The sequence below is a fragment of the Zeus faber genome (assembly GCF_960531495.2).
Source record: "Zeus faber genome assembly, chromosome: 5".
Lineage (NCBI taxonomy): Eukaryota > Metazoa > Chordata > Actinopteri > Zeiformes > Zeidae > Zeus > Zeus faber.
This window is the reverse complement of record NC_137192.1, coordinates 17,447,419-17,474,827: the sequence shown is the minus strand read 5'-3', so window position 1 is coordinate 17,474,827 and position 27,409 is coordinate 17,447,419. Positions and strand designations below refer to the sequence as shown.

General features: G+C 42.2%; 1 protein-coding gene across 1 annotated transcript in view; it reads left to right on the top strand.

The window, feature by feature from the left end:
- The window catches only part of iars1 (isoleucyl-tRNA synthetase 1), a 55,503-nt gene extending 33,073 nt beyond the window's left edge, over nt 1–22,430 (top strand). Inside the window, exons 17-34 of the mRNA XM_080000312.1 lie at nt 550–636; nt 1,170–1,253; nt 2,665–2,809; nt 3,489–3,609; nt 4,105–4,196; nt 5,009–5,086; nt 5,713–5,834; nt 7,349–7,451; nt 7,580–7,663; nt 12,646–12,820; nt 14,444–14,556; nt 15,677–15,772; nt 17,260–17,436; nt 18,452–18,572; nt 18,713–18,838; nt 20,167–20,313; nt 20,497–20,649; nt 21,142–22,430. Of these exons, the coding sequence (XP_079856438.1) occupies nt 550–636; nt 1,170–1,253; nt 2,665–2,809; nt 3,489–3,609; nt 4,105–4,196; nt 5,009–5,086; nt 5,713–5,834; nt 7,349–7,451; nt 7,580–7,663; nt 12,646–12,820; nt 14,444–14,556; nt 15,677–15,772; nt 17,260–17,436; nt 18,452–18,572; nt 18,713–18,838; nt 20,167–20,313; nt 20,497–20,649; nt 21,142–21,224 (2,107 nt within the window). The 3' untranslated portion in view covers nt 21,225–22,430. The remainder of the gene's footprint in view (nt 1–549; nt 637–1,169; nt 1,254–2,664; nt 2,810–3,488; nt 3,610–4,104; nt 4,197–5,008; nt 5,087–5,712; nt 5,835–7,348; nt 7,452–7,579; nt 7,664–12,645; nt 12,821–14,443; nt 14,557–15,676; nt 15,773–17,259; nt 17,437–18,451; nt 18,573–18,712; nt 18,839–20,166; nt 20,314–20,496; nt 20,650–21,141) is intronic.
- The last annotated feature ends 4,979 nt before the right edge of the window (nt 22,431–27,409 follow it).

Here is a 27,409-nt window from a genome sequence, read left to right as displayed (position 1 = left end):
TAGCCTTCGCTGACCACGCGCATTAATGAGCCATGACCCTATCGCAAGTTCACGGGTTGTCCTTCCTTTGACCACTTTTGGTAGGTACTAACCACTCCGCTGGGAACACCCCACAAGACCTGCCATTTTGGAGATGCTTTGACCCATCACATCAACTTCAAGAACTGACTGTTCACTTGCTGCCTAATATATCCCACCTCTTGACAGGTGACATTGGAACGAGATGAGCAATGTTATTCACTTCACCTGTCAGTGGTTTTAATGTTGTGGCTGAACAGGGTTTAAAACAGTGTAAGCCTGGTGGCTTCTAGCAAGCTGTCCTTAAAGATGTTTGGCATATTAAGATAAGGTGAGATAAATTTTTTACTCCCCATGGGAAAATTCAGGTGTTAGAGCAGTAGATGTCTACCGCGTAGTGCAAGTAAAATTATATATATTAAACAAGTATATTATATATTGATATTAATTGTTATATATGATAATATAATAAAAAACTAAATATTAGATGCTCTTTTGACCTCCTGCATTGTTCCCCTGTGTGTTTATCAGGTTCTATACCCTGCTGGTGTTGTCCACAGCTCTCTTTGGCAAGCCACCCTTCAAAAACGTCATTGTCAACGGACTGGTGCTTGCTAGGTCAGTCCATTGCCTTACTGGTGCCCTCATTTATCAGTCTACTCACTCTCTCCATCCTCTTTCCTCAGTTCCTTCTTGAATGTTTACAAATGCTTTCCATAGAACTTGGTCTCTTTTCTGCCACCCACAACCTCATAATCCTTCCATTTTCTTTCTTACGCCACCTTTTAGATTCATTCATTTTGTTCCCCACAATTACCTACACGTTATCTCCCTTTTCGAAGTGAACGATTAGAGGGGTTAGCGGTTGGCGTTCTCCTTGATATAGCATGTATATGTAGCAGTGTAAATGCATATCACTCAGTACTGAATGTGTAATGTGAAATTTAGCCCTCAGCGTTCTCAAATGGGGCTTCCTCTCTGCCCGCGGGCCCAGGCACTGTTCTAGGCAGTCCACTAACAGGCCTGCTGACCTGGAAGGACTTGGCTCATTTGAATACCAACTGCATGATTTCTTACACGTCCTTGTATGCATGAATGTCTGTGTGTGTGCGCTAGCGGTTTTTATGCTTTTGTCTGTGTTATCCCTGCAGCGATGGACAGAAGATGAGCAAGCGCAAGAAGAACTACCCAGATCCAGGACTGATAGTGAAGAACTACGGGGCCGATGCCCTCAGGTCAGAGCTGTGCTTGTGTGTCAGCTCTTGCGAATTGTGTGTATGTGCCTGTCTCAGCGCATAACAAATAATCTGTAGTTGTGCAAAAGTATTGTGTGGTCGCCTGTTTGCACACCTAAGCCAACATCAATGATGTGGGTCTGACTGTATAAATGCGACTGTATAAATGTGTTCACATGTGTTCGTGTACCAGATAGCCTTCCATGTCTTGAAATTACGCAAACACACACTCTGCAAACACACGCTTGATCACATGTTTCTATCCTACATTTACTCGAATGCCCTGAGCCATAGGGGTGGCGTAGCCATATGGCCTAATGAATAAATCACTATACGGATCACCAATATGAATATAGACACACTGAAGTGTGTTTTTACCCTTCGTAGCCTACGTACAGGGCAAAGCCATTCACACGCATTTCATTGTGGTTCAAGTTAACATTTCAAACAAGAGAATGGAACCACTGGCGTTTAGAATTTAGTTTGTCTTTAAACGTTTATTTGTGTGTGTGAGAGATCTTACAGTATATGACCTGCTTTTCTCAATGTGTAGTAAATAATTGATCTGTGTATATAGAACTGTAGCAGCTTATGCATGTTCACTGATGTTCATTATTTTTAAAACAAGCAGCTATTTGTAGCTTGGTACAAATGTATAAAAACGACCCTGTAAAACACTTTTCTATCCGTTTATTCAACATGTAGGATAATTATAACAGACCCTTTGAAGAGAAATATGGACCAAAATGGACATCTTGTTGGGTATTGGGGTCACAATTGGATTCAATAAAGATTCAATGCCATATTGATGAGATGGCTCACGAAATTATTCTATATTGATAAATTGACATTTTATACATAATGAGAATTGCACTCAATATTTCAGTATACCATCTGATGGGCATTACAAAAAAATTTTCACAGAACAAATTCAGTCTCGTACAGAAATGTGTTGGTTTTTAATTTAAACTGATAACTGGTTGCATAACGTCCAAACAAGGAAATAACAATTTTCAAATGTATTCAGAAATTGAAACTACTGAGTTGTATGAGTACTGCTTTCTTTTTTCTTCTCTTTTTTACTCAGCTTAAGTTGTTATATTATTAATAATGATTAGAAGAATACATTTAGTGATTAATACATTTTATAGTTTAAAATAGCCGTGATAACTACATCTTATCACAGTTTTTGCATTATTGATTCAAGCCGTGCCTTAAAAGTAGCTTCTTTTTAACATTTTGACAAGCTTTTGAACCTTTTACAGGCTGAAAACAACACGTTTTAAACCCTGAGCATATTCTTGACCAAATGAATTAAGATATGAGTAAGTGGGAAATGGGCGTAATATCATAATTAGGTAAGATAGTTTTGAAACTCTGTCACTCACATCTCTGCCCTCCATGGATGCAGACTGTACCTGATCAACTCTCCCGTGGTGCGAGCTGAGAACCTTCGCTTTAAGGAAGAGGGTGTCCGAGACGTGCTGAAGGATGTTTTCCTGCCCTGGTACAACGCCTACCGCTTCCTGGTGCAAAATGTGCAGAGGCTGCATAAGGTACACGTGCACACATTTCAACATCCTAAGGTTCATCCCAGGTTATCATGAGCTGACTGAAGATTTGTTTTAAACTAACTAAACTAAACTAAATTAGAGTGAAATAAATATTTTAAAATATATAATTTCTCTAGGCCTATTTGAAGGGTATTTGGGTCTTGTTTTTTTTTTTGTATTGCCTCTTCATCGCAATTCAATTAAATTTGGATTTCTTGATGGTTTGACAGATTTTTTTACCATGATTTTTTGACACGTTTATGAGAAACTTGAAGAAAAAGTTTGCTTTGGTTGCACTTTATATTGCAATTACACCGATGGTGAGAATTTGTTCTGTACCAGTCAGTATTGTACCATCAGCAATGTTTTGTCATCTTACCCTTGTCATTCATAAATGAGCAGTTAACAATGGCGATGAATTGAATCTGAATTTGTAAAAACAGATAATCTCAACACTAGAGTCCAAAATGGTCTACTAGCATAGTATTTCATACGCTAAATCAAGAGTTTGTATGTCAGAAACCGTAGTTAACTAGAGAAAAGACATTGCCCTTTTGACTCGCATACCAAATATGTTGGCATACCAAGTATGTTGACGATGTTATGTTAATTTCCTCGTGTTTATATGCATGTTTAAAACAGTTTTGTTGCCTCCTCGCCTGTGTCCATATTTGCCCATTAGGAGGAAGGCATTTTGTTCCTTTACAATGAAAACACGGTGAAGCGGAGCAACAACATCATGGACAAGTGGATTCAGTCCTTCACACAGTCCCTCATCCAATTCTTCAAGGCGGAGATGGAAGGTGAGATGCTCAAATCAGTGAAGTTCTCAGCGCTCTTCATTAGTCACAATTATTCAAAAATCATCGTAATCATTTGAGTTAATTGTGATTAAAATCATTCTCCAATCATAAATGCATCCATATTTAAGGGGAATTTCAAGCCAATTTAAGAAATGTTATAATACAATAATACAATACAAAGTTAAATTAACTGCTTTTTTTTTGTTCCACTGTTTAATGCAATAAACAGATCTTCACAAGATGGGTGTGTGTTATTAAACCATTATAATTCTTATACTAAGATAGTGGCATTAATTGGGCAAAAATGACTAATTGTTCATCACAGTTATTTCAATGATAATTAATTGTCAACCAAAAAATGTCCCGTTTGTGACAGCCCTACGCCTCACTTCATTCAGCAATCGTCTCAAATGGCTTAATGTTGCTCCACACTTGCTGGCTTTGTCCCATCTGTCCGGCGTCCTTCATGAAACTGATTGAAAGGTGTCGTTGCAGCATACCACCTGTACACCGTGGTGCCGCGCCTTGTCAAGTTTGTGGACATGCTTACCAACTGGTATGTCAGGACCAACCGCCGTCGCCTCAAGGTGAGATCCCAGCTGCTATTGAAGTTTTTTTTGTTTTTTTTCTGTATTATTCAAACAATAAGCCAGGCATCCTGAACTTTGGGGTCGCGACTAAAAGTGGAATCACTTGATATGCCCACACAGTCACGGGACATTTCTAAGACAGATATATTTAATAGATACGTACTTTATTCATTCATTGCCTATTTGTTCTGATATATAGAAATAAAGTATTACAAATAGAGAATTTTGGTAATATTATGTGCAATATGTACAATACATGTAAAAATAAAGAATAAACCGAACGTTTTTGAAGAGCTTCAGAAAGATTCTTATTTAGCCTCAATCTGGTGATTATTGGTCAAGATTCAATAGGTTTATTCGTCACATACATATACATACATTCATACATATATGCAGTGAAATGTCTAAATGTGAATTGTAATGCATAATGCATCTCTAATTGCTGTCGCGAGAATTTAGTGACATAAAAAATACCCTTGAGCTCAACCCACCAATTTCCGAGTGTAAAACTGCTCTAGAAGGTCCTAAATATGACGAACAGGTTGCACTGGTTTGCTTGTATTTCATTCACAGAGTTGTTGAACAGATCAGTTTGCATCGTTGCTGTCGCTACAGCGCAGAATGTTTTTTATTTTGTCGTTCTTCACATTTGTTCCACTCAGGCCGATAACAGTTAAGTGGTTAATTCTCCGGAATTCCTTAGCAAGCCTTTGGTGCGCCATTATGTATTTAGGCGCTTTGATCCTCATGCGATTACAAGGAGCTGTGCGTCTTGTTGGCTTGTGCTCATGCATGTGTGAACTTCGCAGGGAGAGAGTGGAACAGAGGACTGCCTGTGGGCGCTAGAAACCCTCTTCAGTGTCCTCTTCTCCATGTGCAGGCTGATGGTGAGTCATGCTGGTGTGTGTGAATTTTGAGAGGTGAGAGCAAGTGGTGTGTGTGTGTGTGTGTGTGTGTGTGTGTGTGTGTGTGTGTGTGTGTGTGTGTGTGTGTGTGTGTGTGTGTGTGTGTGTGTGTGTGTGTGTGTGTGTGTGTGTGTGTGTGTGTGTGTGTGTGTGAATAATACATGAGCAGTAGGGGTTTTATTTTTAATCCATTGCCTTGAAGATGCTTGCATGTGAGGTGTGAGACATGCTCACAGCTTCTTAGCCAGAACCAGATCAATGAGAGATAATTTGAGAACTGAACAAAGAAAATTAAAACTGATAGTGATGAGTTATACCTTTACCTAAACTGTATGTTTTTTCTGACTGCCGCACGATGAGGCAACCATTGTGACCGCGCACTGGATCAATTTAAATGATTCTGATGCCAATCACGTGGGTTGACTACCAACGATCAGAAAATAAGGTTTCGGTTAAAATAATTTAGAGTATGCCCGAATAGTTCCTTTAAATAATGTCAAGTGATTGAATTTTTACGTCCTCCTGATTTGTCCATTTATCGAACAGAAGTGAGGATAGCTGAACAACAGTAAATCAATCGTCCTTTTGTGTCTCGTTCTCTCCCCTAGGCTCCATTCACTCCCTTCATCACAGAGATGATGTACCAAAACCTGCGCCACCTCATCGACCCGGCCTCTGTCGAAGAGAAGGATGCCGGGAGCATCCATTACCTCATGCTCCCCCAACTCAGGTAGGACCGCCCTCCACTGGCTCAGTCAGGTCGTAGTAACTGTAGATCTCGCTGACTGGGAGCACGTGAACAGTGATGAACAGTCTTTAACATTTACCTCACCTGCAATGGTGATTCTGAGAATTGGCCGCACTTTAACCTAACGTTTTGCAGGAGTTCGTAAAATATGAAGGTGCGTTGTCTGGCTTCCTTTGGTCTTCATGAGCCCTCTACACATAAGCTGTCAGTAGGGTTAGTCACGGTTCCCTGGTCCATGAATCTTCCTTCTGTGCAATTTGCATTCTTCTAGATTACAATCCTAATCATTTTTTTTGGATCAGTATGCATATGTGTGTATGTAATATACTGATATTGGTATCCGCACTGTACAAGGAAGGAACAGAAAGTGACTTAATCTTCTGCCTTTTTAATAACATCTAATTTTAATAACATCTAATTGAGGAAAATGTATATGTGAATCGTCATAACCACAAAAAGTCTTTAGTGTTCAGTAAAATGAATGGATTGAATAAACACTCTGCAGTGGCCAACACTTGATGTTTAAAAGTTTCTATTGACGCCGACAGAAAAAAGAAGTGGCTGCGCTACCGTAGTTTCTAGCCATGTTCCCCGCATGCCCCCCCCCCCCCCCCCACTTCGACAGGGACTGATTCGCTCTCCCAGAGGTTAGCCACTAATCAGGCAGCGGGAAGAGCCGAGTCTCAATCAGCGTATTAATTTATTGCCTGTCCCTGGTGTCTTTTTCATTTCGCTGCCTGGTGTGCACAGCTTGTGTGCGCTGAAAAAATGGGTTCCACGCACACGCGAAGGACGTGCATTACCCTGATGTGCCCATCGGCACACCCTGATGTGCACACACTGACTTCTGCACATATTGAGTGTTGTTGGCGTTGTTAAATGTGCCATTATCGGTTGTTCTGAGGCACTGCAGCTCTAATCAGATATCTGAAGTTAAAAGTCTGTAATTCCCCAGTGCATTCTCCAGTAAAACTGTTTTTATTTATTTATATATATATATATATATATATATATATATATATATATATATATATATATATATATATATATATATATATATATATATATATATATATATATATATATATCACAGTTACCTTTTTGTTGCATGTTACTTTGTAGTATGTAGCCCATTTACCTATCTTATTCATCCTCTTTGAAAGAAGAACATTTTGACCCAGAATCACAATTTCTGGAGCCTGTATGTGCCCCGAGATTGTACATCCACCCAGCCTTCCTCAGGAATATTATGTTCCAAGGTTTAAGGATATATGTCAATGCCTCTAATGTTATGTTATCCATTTCCTTTATTCATATCTGGATTTCCCCCTCACCCGATTCCTCTATAAACTTGGAGATTATGGTAGCATTACATAGTGAAAATTATGAATATCATTTTAATTATAAAACAGTGTTTAAATGCTTTTCTGAGATAAAATAGACGGAGGCAGTCAGCCATTAACTTTTTTCCCTGTGGTTGACTTTCTGTATGACAGGGAGAGTTTGATTGACAAGCGCATTGAGAATGCTGTCTCCCAAATGCAGTCTGTGATTGAGCTGGGCAGAGTGATTCGAGACAGAAAGACACTGCCTGTTAAGGTAAGGAGTCACCTTTACTTCTCCTCTGGCACAAACCCTGGAGAACCTGCTTCAGTGTGTGGGTTGAATTCTGTATTGTGGGGCTTCCTTTAATTTATATAATTAATCTGCGTGTGTGCGTGTTTCAGTATCCATTGAAGGAAGTCGTGCTCATCCACCAGGACCCAGAAGCCCTGAAAGACATCCAGTCTCTGCAGAAATACATCCTAGAGGTAAGGATGTAGTATTTTGTCACAACCTCATGGGAATCGCTACTCGGCCCACAGTTTATTCTGTGTCATTATGACCATTTAGATTTTATTCACAATATTGCCAACCCCTAGATGTTAAGGGAACCAAAAAAGATCAAATTAAAGATGAAAAAAGCGACCTGAAAAGAGACCTGATTCCTTTGGAATGCCTCATTGTTTGTTTAATATTATTAAGGAAGGAGAGCTATAGCTTACAATTAAAGCACTGTGCAATTAACCATTGCAACGTGTTTATTCCATCAGCTAGAATTCACCATTCATCATTTTTTCATCAAGTATGAATACTGTTTTCAAGCCATAACTCCTTAAGAATCAGAAAGTGCACTTTCAGCATGCACGTAAACACAAGCTTCCCTTGTCTTCACCACTTTTTAAGAAATCAATTAATACTGTTGTTCTGGCAAGGTCTGCATTAGTGACTAAAATCCAAATCATTATAATCTACACCCACTTTTCTCTCTCTCTCCTTCACCCAGCACCTAAAGTCCCAGCTTTATCAGTTCCAACAACTTCTTATCTCTCAAAATGTGTCATTTCTGGTGAGAGGAAAACATTTAACCTTTAAGCTGACTTTTAGCTTCCCCCGGTAAACACGGCTTATTGTTGATCAGAGTTGAAAGCAGCAGAGGACCTTCAGCCGAGGGAGCGACCTTGACTCTGTACTGTCCGTAAACGAGGCACTTTAACTTGGGCATGGCATTTGTCATTTGGATGCGATTTGAACTGCATTGTATATTTTGACTGGGACAGGTCCTGTTAAGTATTTTATACATGGCCCTTCCGGGACAGGGTTTCAAGAACCACCAAGCTAACTTTTTACATCAGCGGCACTGGTGTGCCTAACGTTTTCATTTAGGTGCATCCAAAGATTTTCACGTCAGGATTAGCCATCTCAGGACAGGGGAGACAGGCGGAACGGTTACCTCCGGTGATGATGTCGGGTCTGGGCTGGGTCTTTCAGGTGACAGGGACAGGTGTAATGGGCACCGCAGCATTTTTCTTGAGGACAAAATGATCAGTAGTTCTCTTCATTTTGAATTAGGCTATGTTTTAAGGTTGTGATGTCGTCACGATTTCTCTTGTTCGCACGTAAGGAATGTGGGAGTAGTACAGGGCGCGGTCTCGCACGTACAGAGACAGCCACGGCACATGTGCAAGATGTACATAAAATCCTGCCATATGCTGACAAAAGAATCTACAGAAAATAGGGTATGTTTATTTGTTCAAAGGCAAATGTCTAACCCTAACCCAGTTGGTGTTTTTAAAAAATATATTTTTATACTTTTTTATTTTTTATCAGACCTGCTAAATTACAGGCGCGATTTCTGGTGCGATCAATACAAATGTTAAGCTGCACTTCACAGATTTTTGGCTGGAGCCCTCGTTCCAATTGAGAACAAATTCTAAATCGGGGTGCTTAAAAAGTTTTAAAATACAATATCTTAAATCATCCTCACTTATCATGCTGTCTGACATGAAAGAAGCTTATTATAACACAGTTCATAGAATCTAGTTCATAACCTACACTGTAACTACCTAATAGTTAGCGTGTTGGTAAATGAAATTTGTCTTAATTGTCTTAAGTATTAAATATAACTCTCTGTTACCCACAGACATCCTGTAAATGACTGTTTCTGGAATTTATAAGCCACAAAACTAATTACTCCTTACTGAGGTTTGCCAGCTGGATGCTTCCTAAATAGCCATGTAGCAGCCTTTGGGACTGTTTTGGTGTGCTTTCAAGCACAACTAAAGATGCAGTTGTGGCTCTTGTGTGTTGTGTCCACTTTAGGAGAATCCCCTTTAGGTCACAATTTGGCAGAGATAAGACCATGTCACAGTATTTTTGAATAACTCTCATTACAACCAATGTTTTATAATGATGTTATTGATAAGGATCGGTAAGAAAAATGGCGTTGGAATCTGTAAAATACTAATGATGCCCACCCCTTGACACTTCTTCAATTCCAGAGGATCACTGGTCCGGGGTTAAGGATCGCTGCGGTGTTTTTAAATTTGCAACTTGTAAGCATGGTGTCGAACAGTTTTAATTACTTGCTGGCCAGCAAAATGTTGGAAAAAACAGGCCAGTGCAAATTGCATTGCCATTATCAGATAAACCTTTTTGAAAATCAATTTTTCTTCTTTATGCACATAATAATTGCTAATCTGACAGATTGGTAAAAGTTCAGATGCTTTAGGCAACAATTAAAACTTTGAATCTACCCTCGTAAAAAATCTGTTCAAGGTTTTTTCTTTGGTATGTCTAGATTGTTTGAAGCTTTCCGTTGTCAATCACGGAATACCCTTTATTTTGTTACTACGGAAATCACTCCTGCAGTATCTAGTTTTTAACAGGCTTTGACAGTGACGATTTACAGGGTTTGCATATTTTTACGTGCCTTTCGGTAATTGGCGAGGTTGTGTTGTTTGCACCGTTTCACTTGTTAGTGATGAATGCTTTAGCCTAAGAGACATGATAAAAGATTTCTGAGATCAATAAGTTCAATAGTTGGTACTACACCCACGCTTGACAACAACAGCAGCAGCAGCAGCAACAATAATAAAACAGATTTATGTCCATATATTCTTTGACCCTTTTGTACATAATAACCGTTACCTCCACTGATCAAACATTTTTCCAGTCAACCATTTGCTTCTACATACACTATAAAATCTTGTAAAACCCTTGATGAGAGCAAAGCCAAAAGGGAGGGAATATTTCCAACCCTGACTTTTATCACAGTCCTCACCTGACCTGTAGTTAATTACTGAATCTGTAAGAGTGGCAGACCAGTGTTGTCTGTCGATGGATTCTACGGAGCGTCCCTGTGGTGGTTCGGTTCCCCTCAGTGTGATTGATTGAGAGAGGCCATGCCAGCCAAGACCATGTCAGAATGCTTTAAATGTGCGCTTTCCTCAGACATGACCCAATCCCATATTTCACTTCCATTTCAAGTCCCTCGTAGAAACACATTGCCAGGGATGGCAGGGGTAATCGACAGAATCGATAATGGCGGGCGGAATGGCTTGCTCACTGAAAGGGTTGGAATGAATAAATAACATGCAGTCAAGACTCCCTGGTGCCAAAATGGTGGAACGCGCTTTCACGTCTTTTCATCTTTCGCAGACTAATCTTTTCAGACTACACGCGGGCCCCACTTGGACTGGCTTGTCTATCTCATTAGGGTCTCTTCTCCCTTTTACTTAAAAAAAAAAATCTGTAACTCTACTAATGTTACTTATTCAAAGAGAAGGTTAAGCTGGCTGTGACATGTACAGTTGACACATGCAGTTTGATACTACCAACAAAATGTAGTTATTGTAAGTCCCTTTGGACAAAATTGTCTACTAAATGGTGTGTGTGTGTGTGTGTGTGTGTGTGTGTGTGTGTGTGTGTGTGTGTGTGTGTGTGTGTGTGTGTGTGTGTGTGTGTGTGTGTGTGTGTGTGTGTGTGTGTGTGTGTGTGTGTGTGTGTGTGTGTGTGTGTGTGTGTGTGTGTGTGTGTGTGCATACATACCGATCAGCCCCAACATTAAAACCACTGACAGATGAAATGATTAACATTGCTCATCTCAAATTGTGATGGCTAGATGACTGGCTCAGAGCATCTCCAAAACAGCAGGTCTTGTGGGATGTTTATAGTATGCAGTGGTTAGTACTTACCAAAAGTGGTCCAAGGAAGGACAACTGGTGAAATGCCAAAAGGGTTATAGGAGCCCATGGATCATTGATGCGTGTAAGGAGCAAAGTCTTGCCCGTCTGGTTCGATACTACAGAAGAGAAAAAATGAATGGTGTCAGAATACACAGTGCACATTGCAGCTTGATGTGTAGCTGCAGACAGAGTGCCCATGCTGACCCCTGTCCACGTGAGGGGCACGTAGCAATGGAAGAAGGTGCTCTGGAATCACGATTTTGGTGCGCCTCCGCCCGGGCTGTTGGGCTTGTATATACTAATTTATATATTTACATTTAGTCATATATTTGTTGCCTCATTTATTTTTTTGAAGATTTATTTCATAGACATATTTATTTTTTATTTGCGTGCTAGGTCCACATACATTCTATGTGCGCGCAAGTGAATGAACTGCGTGCGTGTCCATCTGTCGCTCTCCAGCGCACAGGGTGCGGACTGGAACCCCACCGGGTGACTTCTGCTGGACTGTCCCTTGCCCCATCTATGCCGGCATTATCATGGCATGTGTGAAAAGGTGCACGACAGAAATGTTCCTGAATGTAGCTGCATGTGTGAATAGTGAAACTAACTAGCAATGTCAAAGGTTATCCCAGTAATTTACTGGGAACTATGTGTGAAAGGGTTTTAACAATGGCAAGGCTGTCTGGAGTGCTAGAAAAAAATACACGTTTGAATCAAAAATCAAATTAAAACGTAACCTTAATATCTAATTGTGGATCTGGAGATGCAATGCAATGTATGACAGATCAAAACTGCCCACTATCAAGTAATTATCTTAGACCTGTTAGTTTAGGAAACATTTCATGGTTAGTCAATGCCTTAAAGCTACAATAAGCAACATATGTCTGCTAATGAAATGAATTGGAATACTCACTCTGATAAACTAAGCTAAATACTGTCTATTGGCTAAATGGTATCTTTAGTTTCCATTTCAATTCCCAGTTGGTTCATTCTCAGCACCCTGTGCTTTTTGTTACTTTTCATCCACCAGGTGGTCTGACAATCATTTATTGGAATGGGGCACAGACCAGAATTGGGAGTTTGTTTAAATGTTCGCATGAATCACTATTTCCTTGAATTTCACCTAATGCCGTTTTAAATTTATGACCAATACCATAACACTGAAAAACAAGAATCGCTAAGCTTGAATTATCGGACCAATAGCTCAGAATAGACAATCATGAAGACAATTGGAGGAGAGGGTAGGTAATGTATTGTCTCGCTCTCTGTGGTATTGCTTCCAGGAGCTGAACGTGCGACAGCTGACCCTGTCGACCGACAAGGACAAGTATGGTATTCGCCTGAGGGCCGAACCTGATCACATGGTTCTCGGCAAAAGGCTGAAGGGGGCCTTTAAAGCCATTACTGCCTCTATCAAGGAGCTGAGCAGTGACCAGCTAGAAGCCTTCAAGAAGACAGGTTTGTGTGTGTGTCAATATATTGTCATGCGTCACTCACAGCAGCAAAAAATACGTGAGGAATGGAACTTCTATGAAACATTTGTCTTGGTGGACTTATTCTCATGGCTTTTCTCCTTTAACTCCAAAACATTGATCCTTTCATACAACCTTTTGTCAAAAAGTACTAGTTTCCCTTTGTTTTCTCCAGCCAAGTCAATGAAAATAAGGCCTTTCAATTAAGGCCTGCCAGAGGCGGGGTTTTTTTTTTTGTTTTTTTGTTTTTTTGCCGCACTTTCCTTCATTGTGGAAGTCATTTTGTCTCCAATGGTAAAACGATAGACCACAAGGAGTGTCAGAATAGAGTTGTCCGCTCTCCTATTAAGGAGAGACCTGAAGAGAGGGTCAGGGCCTCAGTGGAGGGCTCCTCTAGAGGTCAGCAGGGCTGTGGGAACCTCAAATTTTTAATCACTTGGATCTTTTGAGGTCCATCTGATTGGAAATCCGAGGAAGGTGGCTGGAGGATGGACATTTATAGGATGTGGCAAGACAGTTTAGTGAGAGTATAGAGGATAAGCTGTATAACAGCGATGGAGGGGAGAAATAACAGTTGGACAGTAAAAACGGAAAAATAAAAACACCAGGTTCCAATAAATTAATTGCAATCAGAAAGTGGAGTTTTAATAAAATAAGCGTCTACTTTAAGTCAATTGGCATCACTTTTCATACCAAAAGATCCAATTTATCGATCCATTCAATAATCACAGTAATATAGCCGCAGATGGTGCTGTTAATTAAGGCACAATGAACGCGACCGTGTTCGTTCATTGAGGTATTTTCAAATACCTGCTCGTCTGTACCTCGATCCAGAATCCAGACAAGGAGGGAGGGGGAGGGGTTAAGCGAGCTGGGGGGTTGCGAGGAGATGAGGCGGGGTGGGCCGCAGGAAATCAAAGCGTGGAAATCCAGGATTACAGAGAAGCGGAGTGACTTTTTCACCCTCCCTCCGGGTGTGGAAGAGTGAAGGGAAGAGCAGAACATGGTCATGGTTTTTACTCAGAACACAGACACGTGTAATTGTAGCTTCTGGCAAAAAGGCAGAGATAAACCTGGCTCGATTGGCTTTGTTATTAAACCTGTATAGTTTAGCAGCTTAGATGCACAGCGAGGTGAAATGGATGCTTTGAGAAAGATTGCAATGTCATGAACTTCAGTGTGCAGTTTTAAACTCTTGCAAAATACAAAGCACCTCATTCGTATTATTTTCAGGGAATTTTTGGAAGTTTGATTTTAATCTTGAGAAATTAAACTTCTCAGGATAACTGTGGACAGTGGCCAAGCTTTGATACCACCACAGGGATTTTCATGCATTTTCAGCCGCTACAATGAGAATATATAATATGTTGTGTGTGCTAAAATCTCGATATATCTATTTCGATTGATCGATCGATAGATGGACAGACAGACAACTAGTCATGTTCAGAGTGTGTTGAGCCTGAACAGTATGCAGAACAGGTACATCAAATAAACAACACCTTGAAATATCTATTTATCCACTTCTCGCTGTATGGATAGATGGTTCTATTTATAGAGAGACATTATAATGTGTTATTTATGTGATGCACCCGTTCTGCATCCTGCCCAGGCTCCATCATGGTGGACGGCCACCAGCTCCATGAGGAGGACCTGAGGCTGATGTACACCTTCGACCAGACTTCGGGCTCAACTGCACAGTACGAGGCTCACTCTGACGCTCAGGTATGCACATGCCTTATTTTATCCTATTCTGTTTGGTTCTATCCTGCTGCCATGATTGGTGGCCCGGGCCCCCCATGAGACCCATGCAAAGTTTAGGGCTGTTGGCCCCAACGGTGGTGGGGGGCGATCGAGCCTGATTGAGACTCGGGCGGGTGGTGGTCTCTTCAGCACACACTGCTATAATAAACTACCGAGCCTAATTCCAAGTGAGACTGAGTCACTTGGACTGAATCTTGTCTCGCTGCGAGAGAGTCCTAATTATTTGTATCATTATCGATTTTATAGCATTGACCTTTAGTGTACAATCCTACATAATGAAAATGTTGTTTAAAAATAAATAAATAAATACAAATGATTTATGTTCTTGTACACTGCATTGTAACCAGTTAAGGCATTCATGTCTCTTTTATTTTCATATACAAGTTAAAAAAAAATAATAATAATAATAAAATTGACAGCTAAGTGGGAACCAGCACGTATGCCTTCCCCACAGGCCCTCTCTAATCAGCGCTCCCTCAACCGTGCACACACCACCCGGCTGTACCTTTGTGCCAGTTTACTGAGCTCCCTCTTTCATTCTCTCACTGTTCCAGTCTGAATATCTTCCCTCCTTCCTCACACTCTGTTAAGCCGTCTCCTTTTTTCTCCCTCCATTAATGCTCTTAGTTTCGTGTGTGTCCCCCTCCCGGTAAGTCAAATTAGAGATGTAAAGATTTTGGTCATCCGTTGCTAGTGGTGCACACCAACTACGTAAATGCAGGGTAAACATAAAATAATTAATCACATTTACCATTATTCTGATTGTTTTCTTTTTTAAATTTTTTTATTCTGTCCTCGGGAGGTTAACCCGTTTGTAGTGTTGCACTAATATTTCAGTTTGCTTATCATTTGAGTATATGAGCTGTTGACCTACCTCACTTATCTCACCATTCTCTTTACATGCTCCAATGCAATTACTTTCTACAATCTTAACCCACCGTATTGCACTTTCAATCTGTGGTTTGGCCTCAATTCAAAGGGGGGCGTCAGTGTTTTGTATAATATACAAAACATATGAACGTATCTCGAACATAGCCTCATGTTCTACATCGCTCTTTCTTTCTCTCCTTCTCTTTTCCAGGTCCTAGTGCTGTTGGATGTCAGCCCAGACCAGTCCATGGTGGATGAGGGCGTCGCCAGGGAGGTCATCAATCGCATCCAGAAACTACGTAAGAAGGTGAGATGCTCTCCAGACACAACCTGAAACCTGATGCAGTAAAAAAAACAAAAAACTTGACAAACAGTATATGAGAAATAGCGAGGTAATGGCACTCGTTCTGAACATGACCATTTTTCTATTTTTTTGATTATTTATATTTTTTTACCCAGCCCTACCATAGATTAATTAGCATTGACACGCGCTGGATCATCTTGGAGTGTGCAGGATCTTAAAGTACCATACGTAAAGAAAGATAGATTTAGGTTTTTTTAACCCAGATTTATACCCTTCATTTATGATACTATGGTATCTCCACGGAACGACTTTTAACTATTCAAAGAGGTGCCCTATTTTTGTTGCATTCATCATGAACCTTAAATACTTGGATCCTCCCAGAATACCTACAGCACAGTCAGTCTCATCCCTGCTTTGGATTAATATAGATGTAGCATAGAATTTACTAAGTATAACTCAGTGTGTTTCTATTTTATTTCCTCCCACTTGTTTGTCTCCCTCCTCCATCCACTCCACACTTGTGCACCATGCTCATTTTTGTCAGGGCAGTTTGGAAATCTTTCCATTGCAGCATCACAGTGAGAAGTTTCTCCATCATAAGGCAGGCTTAAAAGAAGCTTAATTACAGACTGGCCCCTTTCAGATTCTAATGTTGGGGCTTTGAAGTGGTATGGGGACTAAAGGCGGATTAGCCATCGGCCTTTTGTTTTCACCAGAAACAAACAGTTTTTCCGTCCTCTTATGGTGGTGGCGTACGCTGGCTAGCAGCCAGCCTAAATTCCTCCTGTTATTTCAAACTGAGATCTGTGAAGAATTTTCCACCCTGGGGTTTGAAATTAAATTTGAACAATTCTTCAAGATGTTTTGTCATGGTTTGTCGGGGGAAAATACTGGGTCGTGTGTTTTATTTTTGTCTTGCAATATGTGGGGTCAACACAGAATGCGTCTAGGTTTCATGTTTTTATATTGGCCTTGAACTTATGTTCTCTATACCTATCTCTGACACGCACGCACGCACGTGCGGACTATCCTCTTGAGGGTGGAGTTAGTACCTTGACTTGGCAGGAAAAACCTATAAAACCTTCTTCCTTGATTGACTGCTTCTCTGTATCTAACTAACACTATTCCTCTGCCCTTGAACCACACACTGCAGATGTTGTGTGCGGGTGTGTGGGTGTGCGGTGCGTGCACTGTAGATTAGAATGCAATCAATAAGTTTGAATGTTGTCAAGTTTGCAAGGCACGAGCAGAACAAACGGACAAAATAGATGGGTTGTTTTGTTTATCTTCTCCCCACCTTTTTCTTTGTCACTCTAAATGTATTCTTCCCTTCTTCCCTTGCATTTAGCTCCAGCTGACTTTATCTCCCGTGCAGTAAAGATAAATGTAATGAATATGTAATGAAGGGACACCCTGCATTTCGGGTTCCTCAGAAACGTTTCATTGGTGATGGCTTTGTAAAGTACCTCCCTCGATCCGTCCTGATCCAGGGACACTTGGTGCCGTCGGATGAGATCACGGTGTACCACCGCTGCCAGCCGACTGGAGACTACCTGGAGTCTGTGATCCAGGCCCACACCGAGTTCATCCTGGCCACCACCAAGGCCCCGCTCCTGCCTTACCCCGTCCCCAACAACGCCAGCGTCGTCATCGAGGAGAAAACCCAGGTACGCCCAGGGAAATCGCCCGGGAGCTCCTCCGATTGGCTAGCTTGCGAGTATTCAAACTTACATATTAACGATATAAATACCCCAGGAAGCAGTTCAAACGCTCACATGCCACACCTCGTGTTTCTCACACTGAGAATCTCAAAATTGTTATTATTTTTTTTAATTTTCCTTTATTCTATGCACATATTTCCTCACCCGCGCTTGCCCGGTGCCCATCACTGTTGTGCGGTTAACTTGCGACACGTTCTCCGCGATCCGGTATGAATGGTTCACCGTCTCGCCAAAAAAAACAAATACAGAGTGTTTTTATTATGGAGTGTTATTATATATATTTATTGTATTTCAATGAAACCAAAAAAAAACCCACTGTGCCTATTAGGCATGCACTTTCTCTGTCACTTTTATTTTATCAACGCATTTGAAGTGTCTAAGATTGGGGGGGAAAAAAAGTTTGCATTAGTCTTATAACGTCTCAGTAACCACTGAGAAACAGCGAATGGTATCAACAGTGGAAAATGTCCCCTAGAAAGTCCTAAGTAATAAGGATAAATAACATTGATGTGAGTCAAACAGCTGGAGGCCTAACAAAACATTGTATAAGTTTCTTGGTGTCTGCTCGTTATACAATGTATCATGTTTGCAGTTAAACACATTTCAAATCACCCCTGAACATTTTCCTAATGATTACTCACATTTTTGGGTGTTTGGAAAAGTCACACGGTATGGTGGGAACCTGGCCGTCAAACGGTGATGAACCTGCTGGTCACGGTAACATGCGATATTTTCTCAGTATTTTTATATTAATTCAATTTGTTTCAAGGTGGTTGAGCGGTTGCTTTAACAAATGCAATAAACAGCAGAAAATAAGCAACTTAACAATATGTGAGCTATCACCAAGAAAATAGTCACCGGGTAATGTAAATAATCAAAACATAGATGGGTCCTTTAAAGAAATTAAATATCACACATATATTTATCTCACTCCCCTCTTGTGTTCTTGGTCTGTGTGCAGCTGAAGGGCTCAGACCTGGAGTTGACCATCGTGAAGGGATCCTCCGCTCCCACGATCCCTCTGAACGGACCAGTGTGTTCTTATGTCAACCTCAAGGTCAAAATCAACAACAAGGAACAAGGTAAGGGTGGGAGAAACCCAACACTTTTTACCATTTCCAATACAGTTTCCGATGCGGTGAATTTATTTTGCATCTCACATTGGTGTCAGTGTTTTAATTCAGTGAGTTGAACAACAATTTTTAACTGGTGTGATGACCAGAGGGCGTGGTGCTGCTGGAGAACCCAAAAGGCGACAACGCGCTGCGCATGGACGAGTTCCGAAAGGTCTGCGGCAGCGTGTTTGGCACCAAAGACACTCAGCTCTTTTTCTTCAGCGGAAAGACCGGTGAGACTGTGCACACTAGACACGTTAGACTATACACACACAGACACTGTCCAACAATAAAACAACTAAGAATATAAATATACATGTACAAACACAACACACTAATGACTGTTGTTATAGATGTATCTGCAAAGCAGTTCAAATATGAAAGGTTAGTAATGTTTTTTTGTGGGGTTTTTTCTACTTATAATGAAAGTGGTAATCTGCAAGATTACTTTGTTAATTTAAAAAAATATATATTTGCCTACCCGCTCCACCAATAAATGCTTAGTTTCATTGTTATATTTACATGTCATCTGTAATTCCTCACACTGCCATTCAAAACTGACATTTCTACTTAACGTGGTATTCAAATCACACAGCCACATTTGTTACAGACAAATATCGAAAGTGTGTTGGTGAACAACTATGACCTTAATTCGCCCCAGCTGTGGCACAGGAAGCGCTGGTTTGTTCAGTGGTTGTTTCTCTTCTGGGTGGCAGCAGAGCGGAGGCCGTTGTGATACAACTAATGAGGGTTAGTCTGAAACATAGTCGCTGCCAAACAAGATTGTCTTATTCACATTTAGCTGTAATGCTATAATGGCTTTTGAGAAAAACTATCAAAAAGTGATGGACCGTCTCGTCAAGTCAACCGCAGGATGTCCTCTGCGGCTATTTTTTGTAATCTTTCACTTATGGATCTGCACAGTAATGGAAATATGACGCAGGCAGCACCCTGGCTGAATACATGAAACACATGAGAGCGTTCAGGTTCAAGATTATTTATAGAGCCCTCAAAAGAAAACAAGTTTGTGCCGACGTGATTTTGCTGAAGGCAGGAAAAAAGAATAGCTAATAATAAGCAGTAATATGAACCTAAAATAGAAACGCGCGCCTTACAAATTTTCAGTATACGGAGTTAGATAAGAAACCATAAAACCATATGGTCCAAACATAAGTTGGTTACACACATGGGTGCACACATAAGACAAGCTACTGTATATAAGATGTACTGTATACAAGAGAGGTGATTTAAACAACAGGTCAGTTACTGAGGTGTTCAAGGTCTCTATCCTGAAAAACAACGAGTGGGAATTTGCCTTTGTATCAATTGTGTAGAATCCACCCAGAAATGACACAAAGCAATATTGCATTCCAACAAAATGCGAAGCACATCCCTGCGTTTCTCTGAATTCTGTCATCGCTGCATGTCAATCAAATGGAAGCAGCGATCCTCCCAAAGTGAAATGTATTCCCTGCCAAATCAGAGTGGTCCAACAACGTGGGCGAGGGCAGTGATTGGACGGGGCTCAATTCGGCGTGTTTGTTTTTTGTGTTTGTCGCAGAGCTCACCAACAAATCTGACCTTTGGGCCCTTAGTGGTAAAACTCTGTCAGTGACATCTTCAGGCACCGCCCCCGGCCCCGGCCCCGCCGGAGACAACCTCCTCTGCCCCTACGTCAACCTGCAGCTCTGCAACGGACAGCCCGCTGGTAGGAATCCCCCCCTCACCTTCCTACTTAAAGCTACTCAGACATGTCATTATGATTGTGCCTCTCTATACCCCCGCAACCTCTCTCCCTCCCAAGATGTGTCCAAAGGCCTGGATTGTGCTGTCAAAATGTGAAGATACCAGTGAATCATTTATTTAGCTGTACGTGTCGCCATTTTTCCAGAGTGCCAGACCGGAGAGGTGGGCACCCTCCTCCTGGTGAACCCCGTGGGCCAGAATGAGCTGGACCACCCTCGCTTGCTCTCTGAAACGGCCAAGGTATTTGGGCTCCGCGGCAGGCGCCTCAAACTCTACCTGGACCAGGACCTGAGTCAGGGTAAGAGGGAAGGAGATACTGTCGACTTAAACGTCCTCGCTTGTAATATCGATTGTGTCGTGCCTCTAGGTCGATAAACGGGGATGTATCACTTTCAGTTTTAGGCCATTAAAGTTATTCCAGTGGTCAGTAAGTGTAAATGGAGTTGTGTTGGGGAAACAGCGTTTTGGTGTTGGTCTGCCAAGGAAGCGACGGGCGTCCGCCTCTCCGTTAAGACCACCAGACAGACCACTGCATTAAATCTGTGACTGACCTTATTTAGCCAAAAATATCAGCAAACTGGACCTGTATTCACATTAAAAACTTGGAGAGAGACACTAAAATTCTAGATGGTCGTGCCGAGGAGCTAAGTATATGAAGTTTATATTTGGACATAAATATGTAGGCGGGGTGGGGGGGGGGGTTCTTCTCGTCTGAAATATAATGGAAGTAATGAGCGACTTTGACCCACTTGCTTGATAACCCGCCTCTCTTTTCTCCTTATTCTTTCAGAGCTACCAGTCAGCTCCTCGGTGAAAACTCTGGACACCAAAACCTTGTTTGTGAGAGTTCTTCCTACAACCGCCGAGGCGTAGATCCGCGAGAAAACTTAAGCCTTTCCCGAAGGCGTCTTAGCGCTTACATTGTACCCAGTGGAAGCTCCCAGGATTGGGGCTCAAAAACCACCCCAAAAAAAAAATCGCTCTGGCGTATTCAATCCATCACAAACCTCGTGAGGGCTCACGCCTTAATGCGGTGTTTGCCAACCTCTTCTCTGCCACGGCACAACACCGGCCCGTGAATCATCCAACACTTCCCATGCATATGTAAATGTCCTCATTATCACGGCTAATATTATTCTTGCAATTTTGATCATGCAACACCAAGTTAATTTTGCGGAGACGAGCGGTGATTTACTCACGTTCACGGCACACAAGCGCCCGTGTGCCGCGGCACATTGCTTTGGAAAAACACCGTGTTTACCGTGCGTGTGGAGAGATGTGATCCCAACCCCGTCCTGTCTGCTGAGATCATGTCCATCAATAAACAGAACTGCACTCTGCCGTCACCAGTGTCTTGATATGTCTGAGGCTACAAAACCGGCACATTCTGATACGTCTCTCGCTTTTTAATGTTTTGTTTTTTTTGAGACGCCTCAAGATATGACGAGCTTTATTGGGCTACATTCAGTATTCAGTGATGAATTGTCAGCCCTGTTTCAGTTTCTTTCCCAATTGTTGTTGTTTTCCTTATCTGACGGCAATTAGGGCTGTCGGTGGAGGTACATTACGCTATCAGTTAGACTATTTTAATACTGGACACTAGAGATTTTCCTGGGGAGAAAGGCTTTTAATTGTTTTACTGATGTACGGGAACAGTTTGAGAACAGAGTGCTCCTTTCCAAACAGCTAGTGCCTTGATATGAGAAGTGAAGGGTAAAGTGTGAAGTGGTCACTAACTGAAATAATGGGCGCTCTGTTTATTAGATAATGGACAAATAAGTGGGGAAAGAAAATATTGGGGCAACAAATGTCCAAAAAATACAATCGTCCAATACTTTACGCCGAATATACATTTATCTAGATCCATTATTCATGCCGGCACCTCCTATTAATAAACTGGATTTGCAATACCTCTTTGAAGTCACAGAGCATCATTCTGGGACCTATTCAGAGAGTTTAGGAAGTTACGGTCAAAAACAGGACCTTATAGACAGAGGCTATTGTAATTGGATTTTGTCTAAGTATGAAATGTCCTATTTCTTTGTGTGAAATGGAACAATAAAAGTGACATTCACAATCCCTACTGGTGTTCTTGCTGTGTTAAACTTGAAAGCCTGTGTGTATGTAGGATCTCAAAGACGGACCATTTTGGTGGCATTTTTAGGAAGAAAGAAAATACCAAGCTGTTAGTGTGGACATTGAATTGTGAAGAAAAGCATTTTTTGCATCAAGAAGAAACTATCTCAGCTGGATGGGTAACAGCACTGGGATATTTCTACTAAGTGTTAAACTTTCTTGCATTTAGACTCGTTTTCCTGGGTATCGATTTGTGTGCTTGTGTTGAGCGCACAGTTAACATGGATTAGTTCTGTCCACTCTCAATTGGGGGCAGTGTTGCAGAAGAGCTGTCACAATTAGAAAAAAAAGTGACACATGGACTCCTGCTCCACTTCCACCTGTGTCAAACTCATTTTCATTTAATGTTAGATTTTATATCGATTTTCTTTTTTTTTTTCTAAAGTAGGTCTACGTTCCCTGTATTTAGGGTTAAAATGGAGCGTGATCATAAAGAGTCCACAGTCGGCTGCAATGTCCAGTAAAGCACATACAGTATATCCAACACTATGGTTATTTTATCTGGATCCCTAAATGCCTCAACTCCCATCTGGTCCTGCTGCGCTTCTGCCGCTTATGCAGACCTCGGTACAGGCCTGAGAGACACAGGTCAGATAACCATCTGCTATAGACACCACACAAATATACGAGACCTGTCAACCTATCCGATGTATATATAAAAAGTGAATAACATTGATCATCTCGTTCCAAATGCACCTGTCAAGGGTTGGATATATTAGGCAGCAAGTAAACAGTCAGTTCTTGAAGTCGATGTGTTGGAAGCAGGAAAAATGGGCAAGCGTAAGGATCTGAGCCACTTTGAGCTTCAGAGCTTCTCCAAAACAGCAGGTCTTGTGGAGTGTTCCCAGTATGCAGTGGTCCACGGAAGGACAACCGGCGACATGGTCATGGGCTCACTGATGCGTGTGGGGAGTGAAGTCTAGCCCGTCTGGTCTGATCCGATCCCACAGGAGAGCTATTGTAGCACAAATTGCTGAAAAAGTTCATGCTGCTATAATTGAAAGGTGTCAGAACACACAGTGCGTCACAGCTTGCTTTGTATGGCGCTGTGTAGCTGCAGACCGGTCAGAGTGTCCATGCTGACCCCTGTCCACTGTCGAAAGCGCCTACAATGAGCATGTGAGCTTCAGAACTGGACCATGGAGCAATGGGAGAAGATGGCCTGGTCTGATGAATCACGTTTCCTTCTACATCATGTGGAAGGCCGGGTGTGTGTACGTCGTTTACCTGGTACCAGGATGCACTATGGGAAGAAGGCAAGACAGCAGAGGCAGCGTAATGCTCAAGGCAATGTTCTCCTGGGAAACCTTGGGTCCTGGAATTCATGTGGATGTTACTTTGACACGTACCGCCTACAGTACCTAAACATTGTTGCAGAGCAAGTACGCCTTCATGGCAACGGTATTCCCTGATGGCAGCGGCCTCTTTCAGCCGGATAATGTGCCCTGCCACACTGCAAAAAATGCTCAGGAATGGTTTGAGGAACATGACAAAGAGTTCAAGGTGTTGACTTGGCCTCCAAGTTCCCCAGATCTCAATCTGATGGAGCATCTGTGGGATGTGCTGGAACAACAAGCCCGATCCATGGTGGCTCCACCTCCAGACTTCCAGGACTTAAAGGATCTGCTGCTAACTTCTTGGTGCCAGATTCCACAGGACACCTTCAGAGGTCTTGTGGAGTCCATGCCTCTACCGGTCAGGGCTGTTTTGGCAGCACAAGGGGGAGCTACACAATATTAGGCAGGTGGTTTTAGTGTGTGTGTGTGTGTCTGTGTATTTCCCCATGGATATTATCCAAGACATTCTAGGATTTTCATTATGTGTGTCAACTATACTGCTCCAGCAATATCTGAGGCAAGGAAATACCTTGCATGTAACAATGATGTCCAGACATGACACAGCATAGTTTTTGACATCAGTGTCACCTTCATCTGATTTGGAAAAAAGACGATACAGCCTAATTAGTGATATATTTTCAATTTGGTTGTAGACATAATTATTGCTGCTAATCATGTCTTGTGTATTTTTTGTATTTATGTAGTATTTAAAATATAGATATTTGAATAATAAAATCAGGTGATGGAGGGCAAAAATGCAATACATTGGCATCCGCCAATATATATATTTTTTCAATACTGTTAAATTTTTCAATATACACTACATAGCCAAAGGTATGTGGACACCCCTTCTAATGAGTGGGTTTGGCTATTTCAGCCACAGCCATTACCAACAGGTGCTTACAAACCAGCGTATATCTGCAGAAGAATGGGTCGTCCTAAAGAGCTCAGTGACTCTCAACGTAGCGCTGTCAACCGTTACTGTGAAGTGGGAACATCTCGCAGCAACAACAGCTCATCCGCGAAGTGGGACGCCACACAAGGTCAGAGGACGGGGCCGCCGAGTGCTGTCGCGTGCGGCGGGCAAAGATCATCTGCATGCGGTCGCAACGCTCACTACCGAGTTGCAGTCGGCACAAGGACTGTTCGCCGTGAGCTTCATGACCTGGGTTTCTACGGCCGCGCAGCTGCACACGAGCCTCAGATCGCCGCGCGCAATGCCAAGCGTCGGCAGGAGTGGTGTAAAGTACGGCGCCATCCGACTCTGGAGCAGGTGAAACGCGTTGTCTGGAGTAATGAATCACACTTCGACATCTGGCAGTGACGGGAAATCTTAATGCTACAACATACAAGGACATCCTACAGAATTGTGCGCGTTCACCTTTGTGGGCAACAGTTTGGGGAGAGCCCTTTTCTGTTTCAGCGTCACAATAACAATGTGCGCAAAGCGAGGTCCATAAAGAAATGCCTTACTCACTCTCGAGCGGAAGGACCACATACTGTGACCACAGACGTTGCACGAAGTGTACTGCATGACAATATACAACCAGACTTTATGCTCATAGACTGACTCATTCAACCCCCCTTTCATTTTCTTTTAGGGGCAGCAAACTGTGTTCTGGTCTGGCATTAGAACTACCTTGTTATGCTTGTACTGACATTTCTTCACTGATTATTTTTCCGCAAATGAATGAAAGCTTCATAATATGTACCCACCTCTAAGTTATCCCGACCCACCCCCGGCTATACATGTGTAGTACGTACAGTCACGGAATAAATCTCCAGCACTTAATCAACTTCCCGGCCTGCTATCCCAATATCATCTCTCTCTCTCTCTCTTTCTCTCTCAATCTGATTTGCATTACGCCGCGCACCCCGTGTGATGAGATTTTGTCTCTGGGACTCCAATATGAGAAGATTTGTATTGTCTGAAAAATTAGTTGTCCTTGAGCTATCCTACTATTCATATTAATAATAATAATAATAATAATATGAATATATCTGCAGGCAGCAATACGCAGGGTCAATGGTAGTCGGCCCTTCGTTAAAGTTCAGTGAACCAGTGTGCGTAAGCTCTCTATAGTGTTTGTTGTGACAGCAGATTCATTCGTTCCGGCCTGGTTACAGTGTTATTTCCATGATGAGATGGTGTTTGCGGCTGTGGGTGGGTTTCCTCCGTCGCAGCTAACGGCGGTTATCATTCTGACGCGGGGCTGCGTGATTATGGCTGAAATGATAATCACGATTATTTCAGTCAATATTGTGATCACGATTATTAATCTATTTTGGGGAACATCATTTTTTTTTTAATGGCACTTTGTAAATCGGCAGAAAACTTTTTGCAGGTTTTTTGCAAGAAAAAAAACCAAAACGGCCTACCCCCGAGAATTCCCTTACGGTTTGAGAAAAGAACGACTGTGCGACAATTATTTTAAGTTTGATATTTATTTAAGATAATTTGTAGAGAATCCAGAATAATCAAACAAATACTGTGTTTTTATTATTTTAGATGTATTTACTTTTTCCTAATTGACTATAACAAAAACAGTCCCGTGTGTGTGTGTGTGGTCCGGTGGACTGCGGTGCTGTCGCGGGGTCTGTGTTCTCTGTCAACTTGTGCATGCACACTGTGCGCGGCGCCATCTTGGCGAGGTGGTGAATGCTGATCACAAACTCCATCCACAATACCGCACCTATCTGGCTGACGTTCGAACGACGCCCTTTTGGAACTGCCCCGAATACAAATCCAATGCGTATTGTCTGTGGGTTCATTGGATCCATGACATCCATAACGTTCAGTCCCAACCGCAGGTGCCGCCATCTTGGTGAGGACTCGGTTGTTGACTAACAGACTGCAACGCTGTCATGTGACCTGTGCGAGCCGTCATTTGCGCATGCATTATTCCACAATAATGGAACGATCTGGATCAAACTTGGACCACGGCATGTCGGGACTGCCCCAAATACATATTTGATTCAACTTGTCTGAGTGCGGGGGATCCATAAGATCCCTGGACTGCTGATGTCTGTTTTTACTTAACAATAGCAATGCTGGACCCCTAATATTAATAATAATTATTATGTTAATTACCTCTTCATCATTTATTGCACTTGGGCTTGTGGACCCCCTGGAACCACTTGAAGGACTTCCTGGTGGTCCCCGCGCCACAAGTTGAGAACCACCAGCGCACACACCGGCTACGTCTTGGTTTGTTTTTTTTTGGAAAGGAGCGCTGTGGTCTTTTCCATATCAGCATTTTTTTTTTTTTTTTTTTTTTCAAATACCCAATCCTAGTCAGTTGGTGAAGCGCTGTCTCGGACCCGTTGCATAACAGAGCGCAACACTTGTCCTCCGCTCATGTGCGCGCCCGCGGCGGCTCTGCGCAAAACGCTCCGTGACGCGCACAAGCCACTGCGCCGCGTGGGACCACGACGTGCACGTCGCGCAACGATGGTGGTCGTTTCTCGGTCGCAGCGCGACACGTTGGTTTCCACTGAGCGGTGATCCGTCCGGCGCGGCATCTGGAACCCCAGTGCGCCCGCTCTGCTGCTCCCCCCGGAGCCAGAAGAACCCAGATGGTCCAT